Below are 19,210 nucleotides of genomic sequence, written 5' to 3' on the forward strand. Positions count from 1 at the left end.
ACCCACGGTTGCCATGCCCACTGCCTGGAACCTGGCAGGGCTACGCTGCCCAGTGACCGGTCACAGTCTGAGGGGCTAAGAGAGGATGCCCAGGGGACCACCCGCCGGCCCACTCCTCCCTCAAGAGCCACCTGCTCTTCTGAGTCTCTCTGCAGAGTGAGGTGCCTCTCGAGGTTTGTGAGGGGGCACAAGAGAGCTGGGAAGGAGTCTGAGGATACGGAGCCCAGCCTCAGGAGCAAAGGGCAGGCGCCTCCAGGAGGGCCCTTGCGGAGCCGAGCAGCCCAGGAGGGCCGCTCCCCTAGCTGCCTGCAGGCCTCGCACCAGAGGGATTCTCATCCGCCTGAAACTGGAGGGGGCCCCGTCATTAACCCCCAGTCCCCTCCCAGATCTCAGGCAAGCCCTGCCACTGTCTAGGGGCCCAGCGTGCCTCGCCTCTGCAGCAGCCTTCCGAGGGCAGGGAGGGATGTGCATCGTGGGTGCTTGGGTCCCAGTCCTGTAGCCCCACAGCTGTGCTCCAAAGCCCTTCCAAAGAGCAGTTGATCCCCAGGCTGTGCAAAATAATGGGCTGCGACATGCACACACGGACGCACACACCAACACCAATTAAAACCACATCACCACAATTTTCAAAAAGGGGTCCAGAGAGGATTGGGGGAATTGCAGGCCAGTTAGCCTAACATTTGTTCCTGGTAAATTAGTAGAAACAGGTTTTTAGACAGAATTATTAGGTTAAAAAAGCCTGCTGAGGGAAAACCCAAGGGAAGGAAAGTCCTGCTGCACCCTCCTTTTTGAGAAAGTGAGCAAGCATTTAGATTGCGGCAGCCTGGTAAACATTGTACATGTGGACTTTGAAACAGCTTTGGATGATGTTCCTCATCAAAGACTCCTGGGCAGGCTTGGCAACCACGGGACGAGAGTCCCAGTCTTCTTGTGGACTGGAAATGGTTTAAACGACAGGAAGCAACGAGAGGGAAAGAGTGGACGGATCTCGCAATGGAGGGACGTGAGCGATGGGGACCCACTCGGATTTGTGCTGGGATTAGTACCATTTAATTTGTTCAAAAATGGGGAAGTGGCCAAGTTTGCAGATGACAAGTTTGAGCAGGGAAGTGGCCAAGTTTGCAGATGACATGAAACTATGCAGGATGGTAAAAAACAAAACCGACCGTGAAGCGCTCCAGGAGGGTCTCTACATAACTGAGTGGGCAACAAAGGTGGCTCATGAAGTTCCACGTGCAAATGGAAGGTGATCCCGACATTACGTGAATGCTCGTGGGCTCGGAACTTGCTGAGCCGGAGGGGCAAAGTGACCTTGGGGTCACCGTGGGTAGCTCAACGAAAACGTTGACCCATTTGAAAAAGGCAAACTCTACACTGGGGATTATTAGGAAAGGGGTTTAAAATAAAAGCCAGTATTAAAACGACCTTGGATGGAATCCTGTGTACAGTTCTGGTGACCATATCCCCAAAAGGACCTTGCAGAGCTGGGGGGAAAGTATAGAAGAGGGCAGCCTAGATTCTTAGGGAGCTGGAAGACCTTTCCTATGAGGAAAGGCCAAAGAGTCTGGGACTTTTCCGTTTAGAAAAGAGACAACTAAGGGGAGACATGATAGAAGTTTATAAAACTATGCATGAGGGAGAGAGAACTTTGTCTCCCTCTCCCCAAGTTCTGGAACTCAAGGACACCCAATGAAGCTGATGGACAGTAAACTGAAGAGGGACGGAAGGAAATGCTTTACAGGAGGAGTGATTAAAATGGGGCATTTGCTGCCAGAGGGCATGGTGGCGGCCCCAGGCACAGGCAGCTTCGAAAGGGGGTGAGGCAGATCCATGCTCTCTCAGTGACTAAAGGGAACCTCCATGTTCAGAGGCAGTCAACCTCTGAATGCCTGTGCCAGGAGGAAGCTTAATAATACTAAATGATAGTGACTGCACTGTCCTACCGCTGTTCTCGACAGATTAGTGCCCCACTCAAAGCGGTGGACATGGCCAGTGTATTATTGCCCTCACAATTGGCCAGGAGAGCGGGGCTGAGAGGAGGGGCTTGCCCAAGGACTCAGGGGAAGGCCTCGGCCTCTGTGCCCTCCTGTTGGCCCTCCATAGCAACCAGCTGGCCACTGTGTGAGACAGGATGCTGGAGCGGACGGGCCACCGCTCTGACCCAGCAGGGCTCTTCTTACGTTCTCAGGCGAGTCCGCTGTATCCAGAGGAGGCCCAAGTCAGAACTCTCTGCTGTTAAGGGACGATGCGGAGAGGTTGATGGCCGCCCTTGGAGACTCTCCAGTGGGGTCTGAGTCTTTGCTGAGAAGAGTGTCTGCCTGCCAGAGGTCTTGGAAGGTGGAGGATCGGTTGAAAAGTCACCGGATCCCTTTGACACGAAACAGGCGGCTGCGCTTGCTGGCTGCTCCTCTGCCGGTTCCAGCAGTGTGCCAGGCCAGAGGCGGAACGTATGTCTGTAAATTTATTCCTAGCTTTACACACGTTTATAAGTCACGGAAGAGTTGATTTATTACACAACAAATATTCAAGGACTTTTCATTCTGTGAACTCTGCGGTCAACTGACAAGTACTATTGGAATTGTACTACCGCATGTTTGGAGCATTGGGTGTCTTGGAGATCGAGTGGCATTATGAGGACTGGTGTTTGTATGGTGCTAAATGAGCATTGGCACTTTATGTATCTGTGCAATTAGAATGACAAATGGCACTCTGGGGACTCGGCACTTTATTGTTATTAATGTGGAGAAGATATTAGACGCCTGAACAAATACAACTTTTGACTTGTTGATTCATCACATGTGTTTTTTTCCTATGATATTTATTAACTGACTTATATACGTGTGTAAAGCTAGGAATAAATTTACAGACGTAAGTTACAACGTGGGTGATTCAATTCTTTTGTGCAATTTAGGCCTGAGGCGGAGGCTCGGGAGTCAAGACAGGCTGCTCTCGATTCTTGAGGTTCCTCCTGCCCGTCACGGGGGGGGGGGGGCTTTTGCAGGAGGCGTCCAGCTGCCTCCCGCCACGGTGGGTGTGAGGGGCCCAGCTGCTCGCCCCTGCTCTGAGTCCACAGCCTCTCTCTCTCTCTGACCAGGAGGAGACTGCAGGCTGGCCCACCAGGACACTGCCGTGGGACGAGCATTAGCAGATCGTGGGTGCAGAGTAGTTCAGAACGCCCACGGATCCGGCAGGGCTCTGCAACATCCCTCTTTGGGGAGATAGTTGTGGGGGGCGTGCATGCATTTGTGTGTGTGTGTTCTTTCCCCGTGCTACTTCCAAGGACTGTGACATCACCAATGTGCTGCTCAGAAACCTTGGAATGCGAGTTCCTTTTTAGAATCTGGCTCAGCCAGACGGAAGCAGGGTGAGATGGACGCCACCAGCAAGCCCCACCAGATCCCTCCCGCGATGGCGCTCTATGCCGAGAAGCACCGCATCTTCCAGCTCATGCAGGCCATGCTGGAAGCCGTCCTCATCGCCCGCCCACAGGATCCCATTGAATTCATGATCGAGCACCTCCAGAAAGACAACGATGAGGTGCCCAGGGTCTTTGTCCTGGGGCCCCCCGCCTCGGGCAAGACGACCATCAGCCGCTGGATGGGCAAGCACCTGAATGCCACCTACCTGTGCCCCCAGGACCTGGTGCATGACCGGAAGCTCAGGAAGTCCAGGGAGGCTCTCGCCCGCCTTGGCCCGCAGGAGGCCATTCCCGATGAGCTGTGGGCCTGCCTGCTGGAGGAGCGCCTGTCTGCGGAGGACTGCACGGCGCTGGGCTGGGTGCTGGACGGCTTTCCGGAGACGAGGCAGCAGGCCCTGCTGCTGCAGGCCAAGGGCATCAGCCCCCAGCACGTCCTCGTGCTCTACGCGCCGGACACGGTGCTGGTGGAGAGGAACCTCGGCAAGCTGCTGGATCCCATCACCAAGGAGGTCTACCATGCCACCTTCGACTGGCCGATGGACTACATGGTGCAGAGGCGCCTGGTGACCCCAGAAGGCATCTCAGAGCAAGCGACCGCCACCCGCCTCCTGGAGAGCCATCGCAGCCTCCCGGGCATCGTCCAGACGTACAAGGAGAACCACAAGGCCGTCAACGCCGACCAGCCCTGCGCAGACGTCTTCGCCCAAGCCCTGAGTTTTGTGCAAAGCCGCCCTTCCTCCAACGCGCCCTTCACCCCCCGGGTTTTGCTCCTGGGCCCTCCTGGGAGCGGCAAACGCTTGCAGGCTGCTCTGCTGGCCCAGAAGTATGGGCTGGTGAGTCTTCGCTTGGGGGAGCTGCTGCGGCAGCAGGTGGCTGACCACATGCCGTTCGGGGACCTCATCAAGCCCTGCCTCGGAAGCGGCTACCCGGTGAGCGACACCGTCGTCCTGAGCGTGCTCAAGGAGCGGCTGGGCCAGCAGGACTGCGTGAGCCGCGGCTGGGTGCTCCACGGCTTCCCTCGCGACATCGACCAGGCCATTCTCATGAAGCACACCGGCTTCAAGCCCAACCGGGTGTTCTTCCTCAACTTGCCCACCGAGGTGGCCTTGCAGCGCCTCTGCCAACGCGCCACAGACCCCGTCTCAGGGGAGAGGTACCACGGCATCTTCAAGCCACCGACAGACACAGAGGTGCACAAGCGCCTGCTCCAGAACCCCCGGGACCGGCCGGGCAGGGTGGAGGAGAAGGTGGACATGTACAACCGGCAAGTGGCTATGCTTGAGGATTTCTACGATGAGGGCATTTCCCTCAACGCCGACCAGGATCCCTACACCATCTTTGAGTACGTGGAGAGCTGCCTGGTGCAGTCCTTGCCCATTTTAAGACAATGAGCCGCCTTCGTGGGCCCCGGGAGTCGGTCCCCTTCTGTGCTCAGAGGAAGTCTGGAAGGAGGAGTGGGCAGGCAGGGAGCATTCGCATGGGCGGGGGGGGGGGGGTAAAGCTGACAGAATAAAATGTTTGGTTTCTGCAGGGGGTCTGCTGCTGCTGCCGCCGCTGCCATTAACCAGGGATCTGCACCATCTGGGACTCTGCCTGAGGCCCTGCTAGCTACTCGCTTCTTCACCTTGGGGTTCAAGGCTGTCTGGAAACGCCCCCCCCCATGGGGATGACCAGCCACCTGCCTGCCAATTCCTGGGGCTGGCTACAGTTGCTCAGTGGGGCAAGGAAGCGGCTCTGCACATGCTCAGAGTAGGGTCTCCAGGATTGTTGGAAAGGGGGAAATGTCTGGCCCTTTGAATGGAGGCTGAAGGGGTGGGATGGGGGGCAGTAACTAGCTTCCCCTCTCCTGGTCATGAACGTCCCAACAAGCCTCTGTTAAGGGGGCAGGACGTTTTGTGTCTCCAGTCCCAGAGCTCAGAAGCCCTGTCCTGCCACCCGCCTCACTTGTTCTAGGGACTCACACACAACCACAAACTGGAGGTGTGCCAAAATTATGAACACATTCATCATTCATTTAAATATTAATTTATATTTTCCCTGAAAAGTGCAAAGTGCTAAAGTACTCGACGTGTGTGTGTGTGTGTACAAACACACATACAACCCCCTGATTTTCTGATAAGAAAAAGATATTTTGGATATTGGTTTAGATTTGCATATATTATGTAAACATATCTGTAGACACTGAACCTGGCCCTCGGGACTCTGTCTACAGATACGTTTATATAACATATGCAAATCTAAACCAAAATATCATTTTCTTATCAGTCAATAAATAACACCTCTCTTGTCGTATGATAAATAGCAAACAAAAATACTTCAGGTCTTAATAGAAATTTGCTATTACAATCGGAAGTATTTTGTATGCTATTTATTGTACAACATGAGAGGTGTTATTTATTGACTAATAAGAAAAAGATATTTTGGATGTTGGTTTAGATTTGTGCGTGTACATACATACGTACGTACGTACATATACACAAACACCCAAATACATACATACTTGTCTAGCACTTTTCAGGAAAAATATACATTAATATTTAAATGATTGATGAATGTGTTAGCAATTTTGGTATACCTCTGGTTTGTGATTTTGTGTTAGCTGGCAGCTCTTTTGGTTCTAGAGGAGCCCTCCTGTGTTTTTTTGTTATGTCCCCTTGTCCTAGGAACAAGCCCTGCCCTTGAGCAGCCTTGCTGGTGCTGAATTCTGCCTTTGCCCCTTTGCTCCACGGGAGCCTCTAAAGAGCCAGGCCCCTTCTGCAGCCCCCCCACCCCTGGCTTTGCTGGATGGCTTGTGCCCAGGCCCCCCCCCCTCAGGACAGCCACAGAGAGTCGGACGGCTCGGGGGCTCTGACCCTCGAAAGCGCCTACCCTGGAGATCCAGTTGGTCTTTGAGGTGCTCCTGGACCCGAATCTTGCTCTTTCTCCCTGACTCCCTCCTGAACCATCTACCCATCAACTTCCTCACCCAATCGGGAACAATCCTCTTGGAGTTCAGGTCCACGTTGGTTGTCTCCATCCTGAGTAACAGACAGTACAATCCCAAGCAATGTTGCACCCTTCTAAGTTCACGGCCTTTAATGGGCTCAGAAGGGCTTAGCTCTGCTTAGGATTGCACTGACCCTCCGCAAACGTGGCCACATCACTGCTCACCCTCTGAGTAAGCAGCACCGGCCCCACTCCTCGCTCTTGCTTATCCCCCTCAGTCACGGAAGTGGTCTGCCTGCTTCCCGTCGCTTTTGATCCACCAGAGGCCTGTTCTGCCATCCCACAACTGCTGTTTCCTCGGGAACCTTTGAGGAGGAATGCCTGAAAAGCTTTTCTAGCAATCCATGTGTATCCGCTGAATCTCCCCTGCCCATGTGATCATTCGTCCTCGGCAAGAATTCTGAATGTTTGGGGAGGCGGGAATTTCTGTAGCACCAAAAGACAGGGATCTCTCAGTGTCACAGTGTACAGGATGACTCAGCTCAACCCCACCCCTCCTGAGTAGATACAAATGACCTGCCAACATCTTCTCCACACTGTGTTTAACACTGAGAGATCTCTGTCTTTTGGTGCTACACCTCTGAAGATGCCAGCCATAGCTGCTGGCGAAACATCGGGAACTACAATGCCAAGACCACGGCAATACAGCCCGGAAAACCCACAACAACCATCTCCCTATCTTCCTTCAGCAATCCTTTCACCCTTTTGTCACCTAAGAGTCCCACTGCCCCCTTGCTTTGGGTGCAATTGAGGCTGTTCTTATAGTTCATTTGAAGGCTATACGTGCCCCATATTCTCCGTCCTCTCACCTTGTCAGCACCTACGCTCTTTCCCATGTCACTCCATTTTGGTGACAATTCCATGTTTGCAAAGAAGCCTTCTTTCCTTTGCTTTTGGGAGTTTGCTGCCATTCTTACATATGGTGCTACCTTTCCTAACCTGTGATATACATTCCACCTGAATTTCCATTATTATGGATTTAAATAACATTCCCACATCTCTTTACCTTCCCTTTCAGCTTCCTTTTGCTTAATAGGAGCCTCATTTTTCTCTTCTGAAATTAAATGTGGCCATGCCAAGATCTCAAGGGCAACTTTCCATTCCCAAAAATGCTGAGCTTAAATAGCATCATCACCATTGTTCCCGATCAGGGCAAGAACAGTACATCTTGAACTAGGAACTGAGCACCGCTCAGGGCTGGCTCCCTGACCGAGGGCTCTAAGGCACGAGCATTCATGAAATCCAGGCATTCCGTCTCTCTGTGGCAGGGCTGGGTGGTGCCCAGGTAGTTTGGAGCTCTGGGCCCTTGGGAGGTAAGGCAAAGGTTCAGACGCCGGGGCCCCCTTCTCCCCCAAGAACATGCCGGACATACCAGTCAGTTTTTGGGTGGATGTTTATTCAGGGCTTTGTACAGTCAACGCAAGGAAATGGTCAGCAGCACCCCTCCCGCAGCCTGTCCCGCTCCCCTTCTTCTTCCTACATCAGCCACCCCGAGGAGCCTCCAGTTGCTGCCGTCAAGGCCTCTCTCCCCCAGTAACCTGGCCTGCCCGCCTCGCTGCTCCACTCTCTCCTGCTGCTGATCTCCGCTGCCCTGCTCGAGTCCAGGGCCCTCAGCTCAAAGCTGCTCCTCCGGAGGCAAGCTCTGCCCTCCGAGGTCAGCTGCTCCATGCTGTCTTTCCCTTCCCTTTCCCTTCCACCTGCAACTCCTGACGGCCTGCAGGCTGCAGTTCCTCTGGTCTCAGCTGGGCGTGGCCTTCCAGCTGGCTGAACCCGTCACTCTCTTCCTCAAGAGCGCTCCTTGGCCCAGCCAATGGAAGCCAGCCATTGTTACCCCCCCCTTTCTCCTCTGACTGCCGGCCTTCTTTCTTTCTCCATTTCAAGATCAACCGCAGGCAGTCGGCAGCATGTCCCCAGCACCAAGTTCCCTTTTGGGCCTGGCATTTCCACCCTCAGCGCTCCCGTGGGTGGCTCTCTTTCTCTCAGGTTTTCTGCCTACTCATATTTAGAGAGCTGCTCTGCCCCATCCGTGCCCCTCCTATATTGCTTGTGGCCAGGGACGGCTTCAGCCCACTGATTTCCCTGCCCCACTAGGTGTCTGAAATGCCCCGCTTCTATGTTCTCATTTCCACTCCGAGCCCTCCAGCTGCCCCATCTTGGCTTAGAGGCTTATGAGGCGCCTGTGTGCTACTTCCTTCTCCATGTGTGACTTTGGCATGTACATCCCCCCCCTTTGGTCTCTTGAAATGGCCACCATTTTCCCAGATCCCCCTTTTGTGAAGTCTAACACAAACTGAGAGCCAGCTTGGTGTAGTGGTTAAGAGCGGCGGGACTCTAATCTGGAGAGCCAGGTTTGATTCCCCCCTCCTCCACTTGAAGCCAGCTGGGTGACCTTAGGTCAGTCTCGACTCTCTCTGCCTCACCCACCTCACAGGGTGATTGTTGTGGGGATAATAATGACATACTTTGTAAACCACTCTGAGTGGATGTTAAGTTGTCCTGAAGGGCGGTATATAAATTGAATGTTGTTATTCTTATCTAAACTGCTGTCTCACCTCCACCTGGGAATGTAAGTCCTGGAGCTTAATGGCCAGCGTGGCGATCTAATTTTTCCCTCCGACTCCTGGCCCAGACGTCTGCACTTCTCACGACCACAGGCTCCTTCCCTGCTCTGCCCACTCTATTTCGACAGTGCGCAACGTCTGCAAAAGCTTCCCTGCCACCATTTCCAGAGGGGCATCTTTGGCTGCAGGCTTCAAGCACATTTGCTTCCCGCTTGCCTCGGTTGCAGCTGTTTTAGATGCTTTTGTTGTTTTCAGCTGACTGGTTGTTCCGAGGGATGGGTCCATTGGGAGGTCTTTTGGTGGCTGCTGATTGGCTGCCTTGTGACTGCCTCGTGCGCAGCCCTGCGGAGAGACGGCTTGTAAGTGCTGGCCTGCGTCCCCATGCGCCGCTCAGCCACGTGGGAAGCCTTCCGCCAGCCTCAGACCCTTCCGCCAGCGGAAGAGCCGTTTCAGCCTCAGGCTTCCGGCTCAGGCCACTTGTCTGGGGGGTGGGGAGACACAGCCGCATGAAGTCAGGAGGCAGGACTGCCACCCCGGGGGGAACTTCTGCAGAGGGGGACTGGAGACAGACACTCACGGGAGTGCGGGGAGGGTGCATACGTGTGCATGCAACATCCTGCGGTGCCAACATTTGTGAGGCTCACTTTGTAATGTGAAAGTTGTTGGTTCAGCTTGGGGCGGGGCGGGTTGTGATTCACAGTCCAGACAAAAAGCTCCCCCCTCCCCCTTTTTCATCCACTTCTGTCTGCCTGTTTGGAGCTGCAGCTTCCCAGTCTGTAGCTTTTGCGTCTCATTGATTTTATGGGAAGAGACGTCTTCAACATTTGATCCCAGCCAATCAGCGATCACATCTCGTGATTCAGCCACACGAGGGTCTCCCACACTGCCCAGGTGAGAAAGGGGACCCTATTGGCTGGGCAGCCGGGTGAATGTTCCTCGCCTGGCTCTGCTGCTGCAGCGGTAGTTTGACCCCTTGCCAGTGCGAAGCAGCAAGACGTTGCCCTTGACCCCATTCTAGATGGGCATAATCAGGACACAGGACTAGTTGAAGCAAAATGGGGAGGGGGCCGTCCTCAGTCCGCTAATTGCCTGGAGCAAGCCGGGTGTGGGAGCCGAGGGTGCAGGTGCCTTGACGCGGGAAATGCATTCCTTCCTCTTGCTCCTCACAAGACGGGGGGGGGGGGCGGGGGGTGCCTGAGCACTTGCCCATTCAGCTCTGGTTCGCTTGTTGTGAGCAGGGCCTCCGTTTCTTGACAGGCTGTTTAATACTGTTCATCCGTTTCATTTTTCATATTCAAAAAGTACAGCACAGCGCGACTGGCAGCATTTGACACTTTGCACGCTTTCACACAGCCTGATGGAAGTCCCCTTCCCGCCCCCCCAGCTCCCCCCCCCGGGGCTCCCCAACCGGAGGTCCCTCTCTGCTCAGCACTCACTCGGCGGGCAACGGCAGGAATCAAGTTAGCCAGTCCCTCAGCAAGCCAGTGAGGATGAACGCTGTTGTTTTGAAATCTATATTTGGTATTTGAGTCCACGTATCATCGCCGAGTCCATGTCACGTGTGTGCGTTTTTTGGCCATAGTACCCTCTCCCCCCCCCAATGCCATTATACTACCAGCCCCAACCATTCAGGACCCCAGGCAAGAATTGATCTCCCTGCTGTGCAGATGCAAGCATGGCTGGTGAGGCACAAGGAAACAAAACATCCCCACTAAATCTGCAACACAGCCACAAAATTGTGCAGCAGCTGTTTGGAGGGGAGGGGAGGGGAGAGGGCAGGCAGGCAGAGCAGAGGCTCCGCTGAACATGGGAAGGCGGCTGTCCAACAGGGCCACGTTCACCCTCCAGATCTGTTCCCTGCCAAGTCTGCAACCTCCCTGTCCCAAGCCATCCCCTTGCAAACAGGTTTATACCTTCAATAAAAATTGATCCCAAGTAGCAGCACGCACAGATTGGCAGGGGCCCAAAAACGTCTCTCTCCTGTTTCAGCCCCATAGTGGTGCAACCTGCCAACGCCCCAGAGCTCTCTGAGGTGGGCCTTGTCCGGCAGGCCACAGCCCCCTGCCTCTGGCCCGCCACCCTCCTGCTTCACTTTATTCCTGCCCTCCCTCTCGGGTGCTGGGGTGCGTGTGGACAGAGTCCTCTCCTCCTCCACGTTGCCCCACGAGAAGCCTGTGGGGAAGGCCAGCTTGAGAGAGAGTGAGCAGGCCGGTGTTTCCCTGTGAGCTTGCCTGCACGAAGGTGTTTGGAACCCAGACCGTCCAGGTCCTCCTCTCCATGCTGGGCAGAGGTCTGTGCAGTTCCGTGGGGCTCATCAGCACCCAGGCATTCATTGTGTTAATTGCCGAAAGAGAAAGGCTCAGGGGGTGCTTGCTCAAAGGGGGCCTCGTGCAGCTGGAGGCGGGCACCCGGATGCTTCCAGAGGGGGAGACTCAAGCAGCGGCGGCATGCTGTGCTGCTGTCAGGGGGACTTGGGCATGCTTGTTTGGGGGTGGGTGCCGAAGACCTCGTATGTCCTCCCTGGACACAAACAGAGCAGCTGTGCTAACGTTACTTGCTTTGATGCCCTCTTACTGCTTGTTCAAGCAGCAATCATGCTTACTGCAAAACCTTTGCCCCCCCCCCCCGTTGCCTTCCCCCGTGAGCTGGGCAGCATCAGGGGGCAGGGGTCTTCCACAAAACCGTGGCTCTCCAGCCATGATGGGAAGAACAGAGCCTTGCCATCGTCCTCAACAGAGAGGGGTCAGCAATCCCCTTCTTCACTACTCACATGAGTAGACAACTTGCGCAAGCTCTCTTGCCAAGGGTAATCAGCCCAAACTAGCTATAAGGAATATCCAAATCGTGTTAACAACAATACAGTCAGACATTCTTACGTTCTGCTCCCCCGCAACCATGCACATTTCTGTTCTCTGTGGCTGTGTTTGCATATCTAGAAAACTTCCCTCCCAGCCACCTTTTGACCCAGTTACGGGCCCACTTCCAATTCCTTCCCGCAGGATTCTTGGGACTGGAAGGGCAAGCCAGGCAGGTACCATGGTGTGGCCCAGGTGCGTCTGCTTTGTCCTTCCTCCCTGCTCACTCTTTGAATCATTAACCTGTGGAAGAGTTCTGAGTGACTCAAAAGCCTGCATCAAGCATTTTAACTGCTATTTGGTTCAATGAAAATTGCACAGATAACCGGCTCCCTCACCCCCACACAGTCTTAATCTCCAGCCACACAGACCCAGGCTGATAAGTCTGTAGCAAAGAGGGACTAATCCCTCCAGGGCCATTGCAGACATCAGGGACTCCCAGGCAGGCGCCAAAGGGCTCTACTCCACTGTTTGTGGAGGGGGGGAGACGTGACTGTCCAGGCAGCCTTAGAGGGAGGGGGAAAGGGGGGAGGGCTTTCCGGGCAAGGGCAGATGTCAGCTTTCTCTGCTCAGCACCCCACCAGGAGCAAAGGCTTGATCTTTCCCTCCCCCAGTGCCCCAGAAGTTGCCGTTGAAGAGGCCCGTACACACGCAAGGAGAAGCCGCTGCGGGGGCTGGCCTATCCGGGCACAGCCGGGCCTGGAGGTCTCCTTCCCTCTGTTGGTCTGTCATGTATTCAAAAGAGCCAGGAAAATCCGGGCCAAGTGCCCTGCCTGCCTCTGTCTCCACATTATCCTGTTCGTTTGCCTTCATCTGGCAAGACATCGCAAGGCCTGCCCCCTCACCCTTTCCAGGCGTCCTCCTGGACCCAGGAGTGCTGCTCAGGGCTGAAGAGCTGCTGCCTGCACAGAAGCCAGATGGAAGGGCCAGTGGAGTGTCCCACGGGCCCAGAGTGCTGACCGTGGCATGGAGGTGTGTGGAGAAAGGCTTTCAGGCCCAACCAGCCTCCCCAGTCACTCATGGGCCACGGGCGAACCCCGGTTTGTTCACGCCTCTCTCCCCTTAGTCATCTTTCTAGCCCAATGGACATATAAAGCACTTTAAAACCAAAACAATTGTAAAAGCACCTCAGATACCAGGAAACCACCACAAAAAACCCAAATGGAGCAGGATCCAGATTACACCAGACACAGGTGGTATGCCAAGCCAAAGGATCCGGTAGCACCTTATAGATCAACAAGATTTTCACGGTGTAAGCATTTGAGAGCCAGAGCTCCCATCTTCAGCTGTCTGAAGAAGGGAGCTCTGACTCTCAAAAGCTTTCACTCTGAAAAATCTAGTTGGTCCTTAAGGTGCCACTGGATTCAAATCCTGCTGCAGGCCAACACAGCTACCCACTGAAACTAACCTGAGATGGAGACCAGTGCAACCCCCTAAATCTGTGAAATGAGACCTCCTGCCCACCCACCCCCTTTTGCCAGGTAAAACTCAAAAGCTTGCTCCACCTGGAAATGCCCTGCCCGTGGGTCCATGTATGTGTCCCACCCTTTTCGAGTGTGTTGAGCTGGGAGACAAAAGTCAATCTGGAATGCGTTCCTGAACGCTGTCACCGTGGGAAGGCAGCCTTGAGAATTATGTGCTCGTTTCTTCAGTACAGGCAGAGGGAAACGCAAGCGATTTCTGGTCTGGTGGGGCCAAAAGCATGTTTCGTGGCTGCTCAGGAGGAGAAAGAGCAGCTGCTGCCCCCTCCTCCCCGGGCTCCAAAAGTGGCCCTGGCCCTCCTGGTGGGCACTCCGGTTTTTCCCCTAATTGAAGTGAAAGAAAACTGGAAAGGAAGGTCAAGGCTGTCTTGACTGACAATCAGCCTGCCTGGGCTGTTGGCCAAGTCCTGCGGCCTCCGCAAAGCACACAGAGGCTCCACGGAGCCAGGGATCCCAGCAACCCCACTCCGGACTGGCTCACACAGAGGAGGAGGAACGGGGCTGCCCCCAACCCCACCGGCTCAGCAGAGGGCAGCGTCCCACCTGGCACGAATAGTGTTCCTGTCCTGCAGGAGCCAGCAGCCAGATGCCACTGGGAAGCCCACGAATCAGGCAGGAAGGCATTGGCCGGCTCCTGTTAGCCACACACACACCCATTCCAGGAACTGAAATTCAGAGCTAGACTGCCTCTGAATATAGAGGTTTTGTTTCGCCCTTACGGCTCTCAGTTTATTGCAAGATTAGGTGAATGAGCCCCCACAGGCAGGTGAGAGTCCTACTCGTGTTTTGTACCACCTGGTTGCATTTGGTAAGGCAGACAGAGGGTGGCGCTTGGGGAGGAGTTGTCATCCCACCACCCACTAGTATGTGGTGTACCGCAGGGGGCGATACTCCCACCACTATTGTTCAACATCTATATGCGCCCCCTCGCCCAGCTGGTGCGAAGCTTCGGGCTTGGGTGTCATCAGTACGCTGATGACACAACCCAGCTATATCTGCTGATGGGCGGCCGGCCTGGATCAGCCCCAGACGCCCTGGAGCATGCTTTTGAAGCCGTGGCTGGATTGTTGTGGCAGAGTCGGCTGAAGTTAAACCCTTCGAAGACGGAGATCCTGTACTTGAGTCGCGAGAACGTGGGTTCGGGACTCCGGCTCCCTGTACTCGATGGGGCTGTGCTTACTCCGGCCCCAAGAGTGCGGAGCCTGGGGGTGATTCTGGATGCCTCCTTCAAAATGGAGGCCCAGATCATGGCGGTTGTCAGGTCGTTGTTTTTCCATCTTCAACAGACCAGGCAACACTCCCCCTATCTCTCGACTCGCGACTTAACTACAGTGGTCCAAGCAATGGTCACCTCTAGGATAGACTACTTTAACACACTCTACACAGGGCTTCCCCTGAACCTGATCCGGTGGTTACAACTGGTCCAAAATGCGGCGGCACAGGTCATTACCAGAGTGCCTTGCACTACACATATAACACCGGTATTGTGCCAGCTGCATTGGTTACCAGTAGGGTACTGGATCAGATTCAAGGTTTTGGTACTAACCTATAAAGCCCTATGCGGACTGGGACTGGCATATCTACGGGACCATCTCTCCCTGTATGAGCCCCGGAGGATGCTTTGATCCAATGACAAACAGCTGCTACTGGTCCCTGGCCCCAGGGAGGCCCGTTTAGTGTTGACCAGAGCCAGGGCCTTTTCGGCCCTGACTCCAACCTGGTGGAATGCTCTCTCTAAAGAGATCAGGGCCCGGCCAGATTTGCTATCCTTCCATCGGGCCTGTAAGACACAGCTGTTCCGCCAGGTGTACGGTTGACGCTCTAGGCCTCCCTGCCGGCGACCTAGAGACAGCTGTGCCCCTACGAAGGGATGTCTGCCACTGAGCCTCTGCCATATATTTCTGGAGGTGGTTGGGTGGTGGTTGCTGGTGAAACCTGCTGCTGTGTTGCTTGTTGTGTGTGTTCTTTTTTAAATATTTAAGATGTTTTCTTGGTTTTAAAGATATTGTATTTTATATTATTCGATTAATTGGAATCCGCCCTGAGCCTGCTGGTGCGGGGAGGGTGGAATACAAATTGAATAAAATAAATAAAAAAGAAAAAGAAAGAACATGCATTTTAAAAAAATAAAAAAGGATCCTGCAAGATAGCAGGAAAGACGGCTGAGCAGATCCTTGACCTCCCTCCCTCTCTGGCCCCTTGCTTGCCCCGAGGAAGAGCTGCCTTTGAAGTCCTGCAAGTGAGGGCGGATTGGGTGGCCTGGTCCAAGCGACAGCGAGAGGAAGGCTGTGAAGGCTGCCGCCTTCACCGCCTTCCTCTCGCTGTCGCTTGGACCAGGCCACCCAATCCGCCCTCACTTGCAGGACTTCAAAGGCAGCTCTTGGGAGGGGCTTGCTGAGAGCATCTGCCAGCTTCCCGTGATGGGCAGTAGATCACCCTCGCAATGGTTTCCTCGTGCAGCTTCCTCAGCCCGTGATCCTTGACGCCGGTGTGTTCGGTGAGCTGACTGATGTCTTCTCTCTGATCGCTTCATGCAGCTTTGGTTGTCTTCATAGATCTAAATGGGAAGCAGAACGTCCATGCCAAGATCCCCCAGTCGTCAAAGAGGCTGTTCTCTTTCTTGACAGCTGACTCCCGCAAAGAGGTGTCCAGCTTCAATGGCTGTCTGGGTTGTCTTGCTTCTTGCTTGACCAACTTATCATTCCACCGCCATAGAAGATGCCCACTGGTGGATTCTCTGGTTTTCTCCCTCATAGTCAGTGTCTGTGTACACAACTAGCACAGGTCAGCTGGTAGCCTGAGCTTGAAATGTGTGGTGCCTTTCAGGTCTCTGACTAGTCTTTTATTGCGTTTCAGTCTGTTGTGGTTGGTGCTGAAGATTTCTGCATAATAAACCCAGTACAGTGCTAATGTCGGGTCTTGTTAGCGGGCTGATGTCCAGTAGCTTGCCTACAGCTGCACAACACTTGTCGGCTGGGAGCTTTTCAGCGTCATCCGGCCACTTTACATAGGTTATTTCCCAAGGAGTTACAACTGGGAATGCCTCTTCCACGTTCATGAAGGTTACAAGCTGAACTTTTGTTCTTGGTTGATAAGCAAACTTCCATCTTCTTCTCCGCATACTTGCATGCCTCGTTTGTGAGTAACATTCCCTAGTTGCTTAATTTCAACACATTTGCGCAGATGTTGCATTGTTTCTTTGCTGTCACTTGGATTCTCACATGCTAGACTCAAATAAGCAACCTAGGTCAGTATGTGCGTCCATTTGCCCTCTTTCGGTCTGGTGTGTAGACAAAGACCGTTCTCGCGCTTCTTGAAGCCTGCTTGAAGGAGCAAATCATTCCGTTTCAAGGGCCAGACTCCAGCTGCTTGCCCAGGCCCTTAGATGCTTGTTTGTCGTCTGCACCCCAGTCGTTCTTTGCCGGGTTTTACAATTCTGGGTTGAGAGGATTGCAAGTAGATTTCTTCTTCTAGTTCACCGTGCAGAAATGCTGCCTTCACATCACGATGCGCCGCATACATGCACCTGCTTGCAGCAACACTTAGAAGCGTTCTCCCTGCGGTGTGTTTGACAACTGGTGCAAAAGTTGCATCAAAATCTTCTCCATTATTTCTGGGAGTGTCCTTTTGCGACTAGTCTTGCTTTGTACCTTTGGACATTGCCGTGCTTAATTCTGAAGGTCCACGTGCAACCCACAGTCTTCCTCTTGTGAGGCAGCTGTGTGAGTGTCCACAGGTTATTCCTGTATAGAGCCTCAAGTTCCTTTTGCGCAGCTTGTCTGAACTTCTCTGCTTCCTCTGATGGTAGCTGAGATAGTTCGTCCCATGTTATAGGTGCAGATATCTCTGCTGTTCTTGCAAGGTAGGACAGCTGCTGAGCTGAATGCCTGTGGCTGAGCGTGTTGGTCATCTTGGCTGCACCTCTGGTTGCTCAGGTGACTCTGGTGAAGCACTCGGCACGGATGGGATGCTGACTAGGATCTGGTTCTGGGGATTCTTTCTTAGGGCAGTTGGTTCAGGATACACTAGTTGGCTGTTCACTTCAGTGTGGGCCCCCTCTACATGCGTGGCGTTCTCACTTTCATTGTACTATACAGTTCTGCGCATGCTGGTCTTATTGATGGGTGGATCAAAGATTCTGTATCTTTGCTTTGTGGTGAATATCCTACAAAAATTCCTTCTGAGGCTCTATTGTCTAGTTTGGACCACTTCTCTTTTGGAATGTGTGCGCGGGCTTTGCTTCCAAATACTCTTAAGTGTTGCACTTTTGGTACATGACTGTGCAAACATTCATATGGTACAACATTAGTAGCTTTAGAGGTCTTAGTAGATCATACATTGAAATAAGTCAGCAGTGTGATGTGTTAACTAAAAAGGCAAATGCGATTTTAGGCTGTATGAGCAGAAGTACAGTGTCCAGATCACGCAGCGTGCTGGTTTCATTTTACTCTGCTCTGGTTAGACCTCTCTTGGAGTACTGTGTTCACTTTTGGGCACCATAGCAGAAGGAGGGTGTTGACAAGCTGGAAGGTGTCCAGAGGAGGGCAATGAAGATGGTGAGGGGTCTGGAGACCAAGTCCTAGGAGGAAAAGTTGAAGGAGCTCGGAATGTTTAGCCTGGAGAGGAGGCGACTGAGAGGTGATATGATAACCATCTTAGAGTATTTGAAGGGCTGTCACACAGAGGATGGTGCGGAGTTGTTTTCTGTTGTCCCAGAGGGTCAGACTAGAATGGATGAGAACAAATTAAAGCAAGAGAGTTTTCAGCTAAACATGAGGAAGAACTTCCTGACTGCTAGAGCGGTCCCTCAGTGGAAACGGCTTCCTCGGGAGGTGGTGGGCTCTCCTTCTCTGGAGGTTTTTAAGCAGAGGCAAGATGGCCACCTGGCAGCACTGATGACTCTATGGCTCAGTATGAATGTGCACAGATCGGGAGAGGGAGAGCAGGAAGGGATGACTGGTGCTAGGCTTCCTGAGCCCTTGCTTACATGCCGAAGGTAACATCGATCCCTACTTTGGGGACAGGGAGGAATTGCCCTCCAGGCCAGATTGGCCAGGGATCCTGGAGGTTTTTTGCCTTCCTTTGGGCATAGAGCAGGGGGCACTGGGGGATTGAGGGGGGGAGATAGCTGTGGATTTCCCACACTGTGCAGGGGGTTGGACTAGGTGACGCTTGGGGACCTTCCAGCCCTGTGTCTCTATGTTTTGTTGGTAGCCTGTTCTGTGTATATATAGCAGCCATTATAGCTTCTTCCCAAACGAAGTTAGGCAGCTGAGCATCATGCAGTGTTCATCTTACCATATCTTGTAGCATCCTATATTTTCTTTCTGCTACTCCATTTTGTTGTGAGCAATACACGACACTGGTTTCATGTTGGATTCCTCCCTCTCAGGAACTGAGGTATAGCACGTGTCATGTATTCTGCGCCATTGTCTGAATGCAGGATCTGTTTCCTTCCAAATTTGTTCTGGACCACAGCTGTATAGTCCTAGAAATCGTCCAGCATCTGGGATTTTTCACTGAGGAGACAGATTACTGAATATTTGCTGAAATCGTCAAAAAAATCAAGAAGTATCTGTGCTTTCCCAGAGTCTGCACAGAGAGCGGGCCACAGACATCTGTATGCACAGATCAAGTGGCTTCTCTGTCTTGCGTTCTTCGTGCTTTGGAAAGGGAGGCCTTGTTGCCGTGGAAGAAATGCAGCATTTACATGTTTGGTTAGTTACGTTGCAGTGTTCTAGATCAATCGCACAGACTAGGCCTTGTTCCTGCTTTTGCAGAATGCGTTCATGACTGCCAAGACCCAGCCTTCTATGCCAAGAACGCAAGCAGGTTCTGCACATGAAAACTGAAAGGTTTGCTTGCTGCTGCAGAGGCCCGTTGTTCTCTCCTAGATTATAGAGGCCTTTG

At 53.3% G+C, this 19,210-nt stretch overlaps 1 protein-coding gene across 1 annotated transcript; it reads left to right on the top strand.

Annotated features, from left to right (window-relative positions):
* Positions 1-3,369: 3,369 nt before the first annotated feature.
* Positions 3,370-4,809, top strand: LOC129335727 (adenylate kinase 8-like). Its single transcript, XM_054988518.1, has one exon. It carries the CDS (start codon positions 3,370-3,372, stop codon positions 4,807-4,809), a length of 1,440 nt encoding a protein of 479 aa, XP_054844493.1.
* The last annotated feature ends 14,401 nt before the right edge of the window (positions 4,810-19,210 follow it).

Source organism: Eublepharis macularius, chromosome 9 (assembly GCF_028583425.1).
Source record: "Eublepharis macularius isolate TG4126 chromosome 9, MPM_Emac_v1.0, whole genome shotgun sequence".
NCBI lineage: Eukaryota > Metazoa > Chordata > Lepidosauria > Squamata > Eublepharidae > Eublepharis > Eublepharis macularius.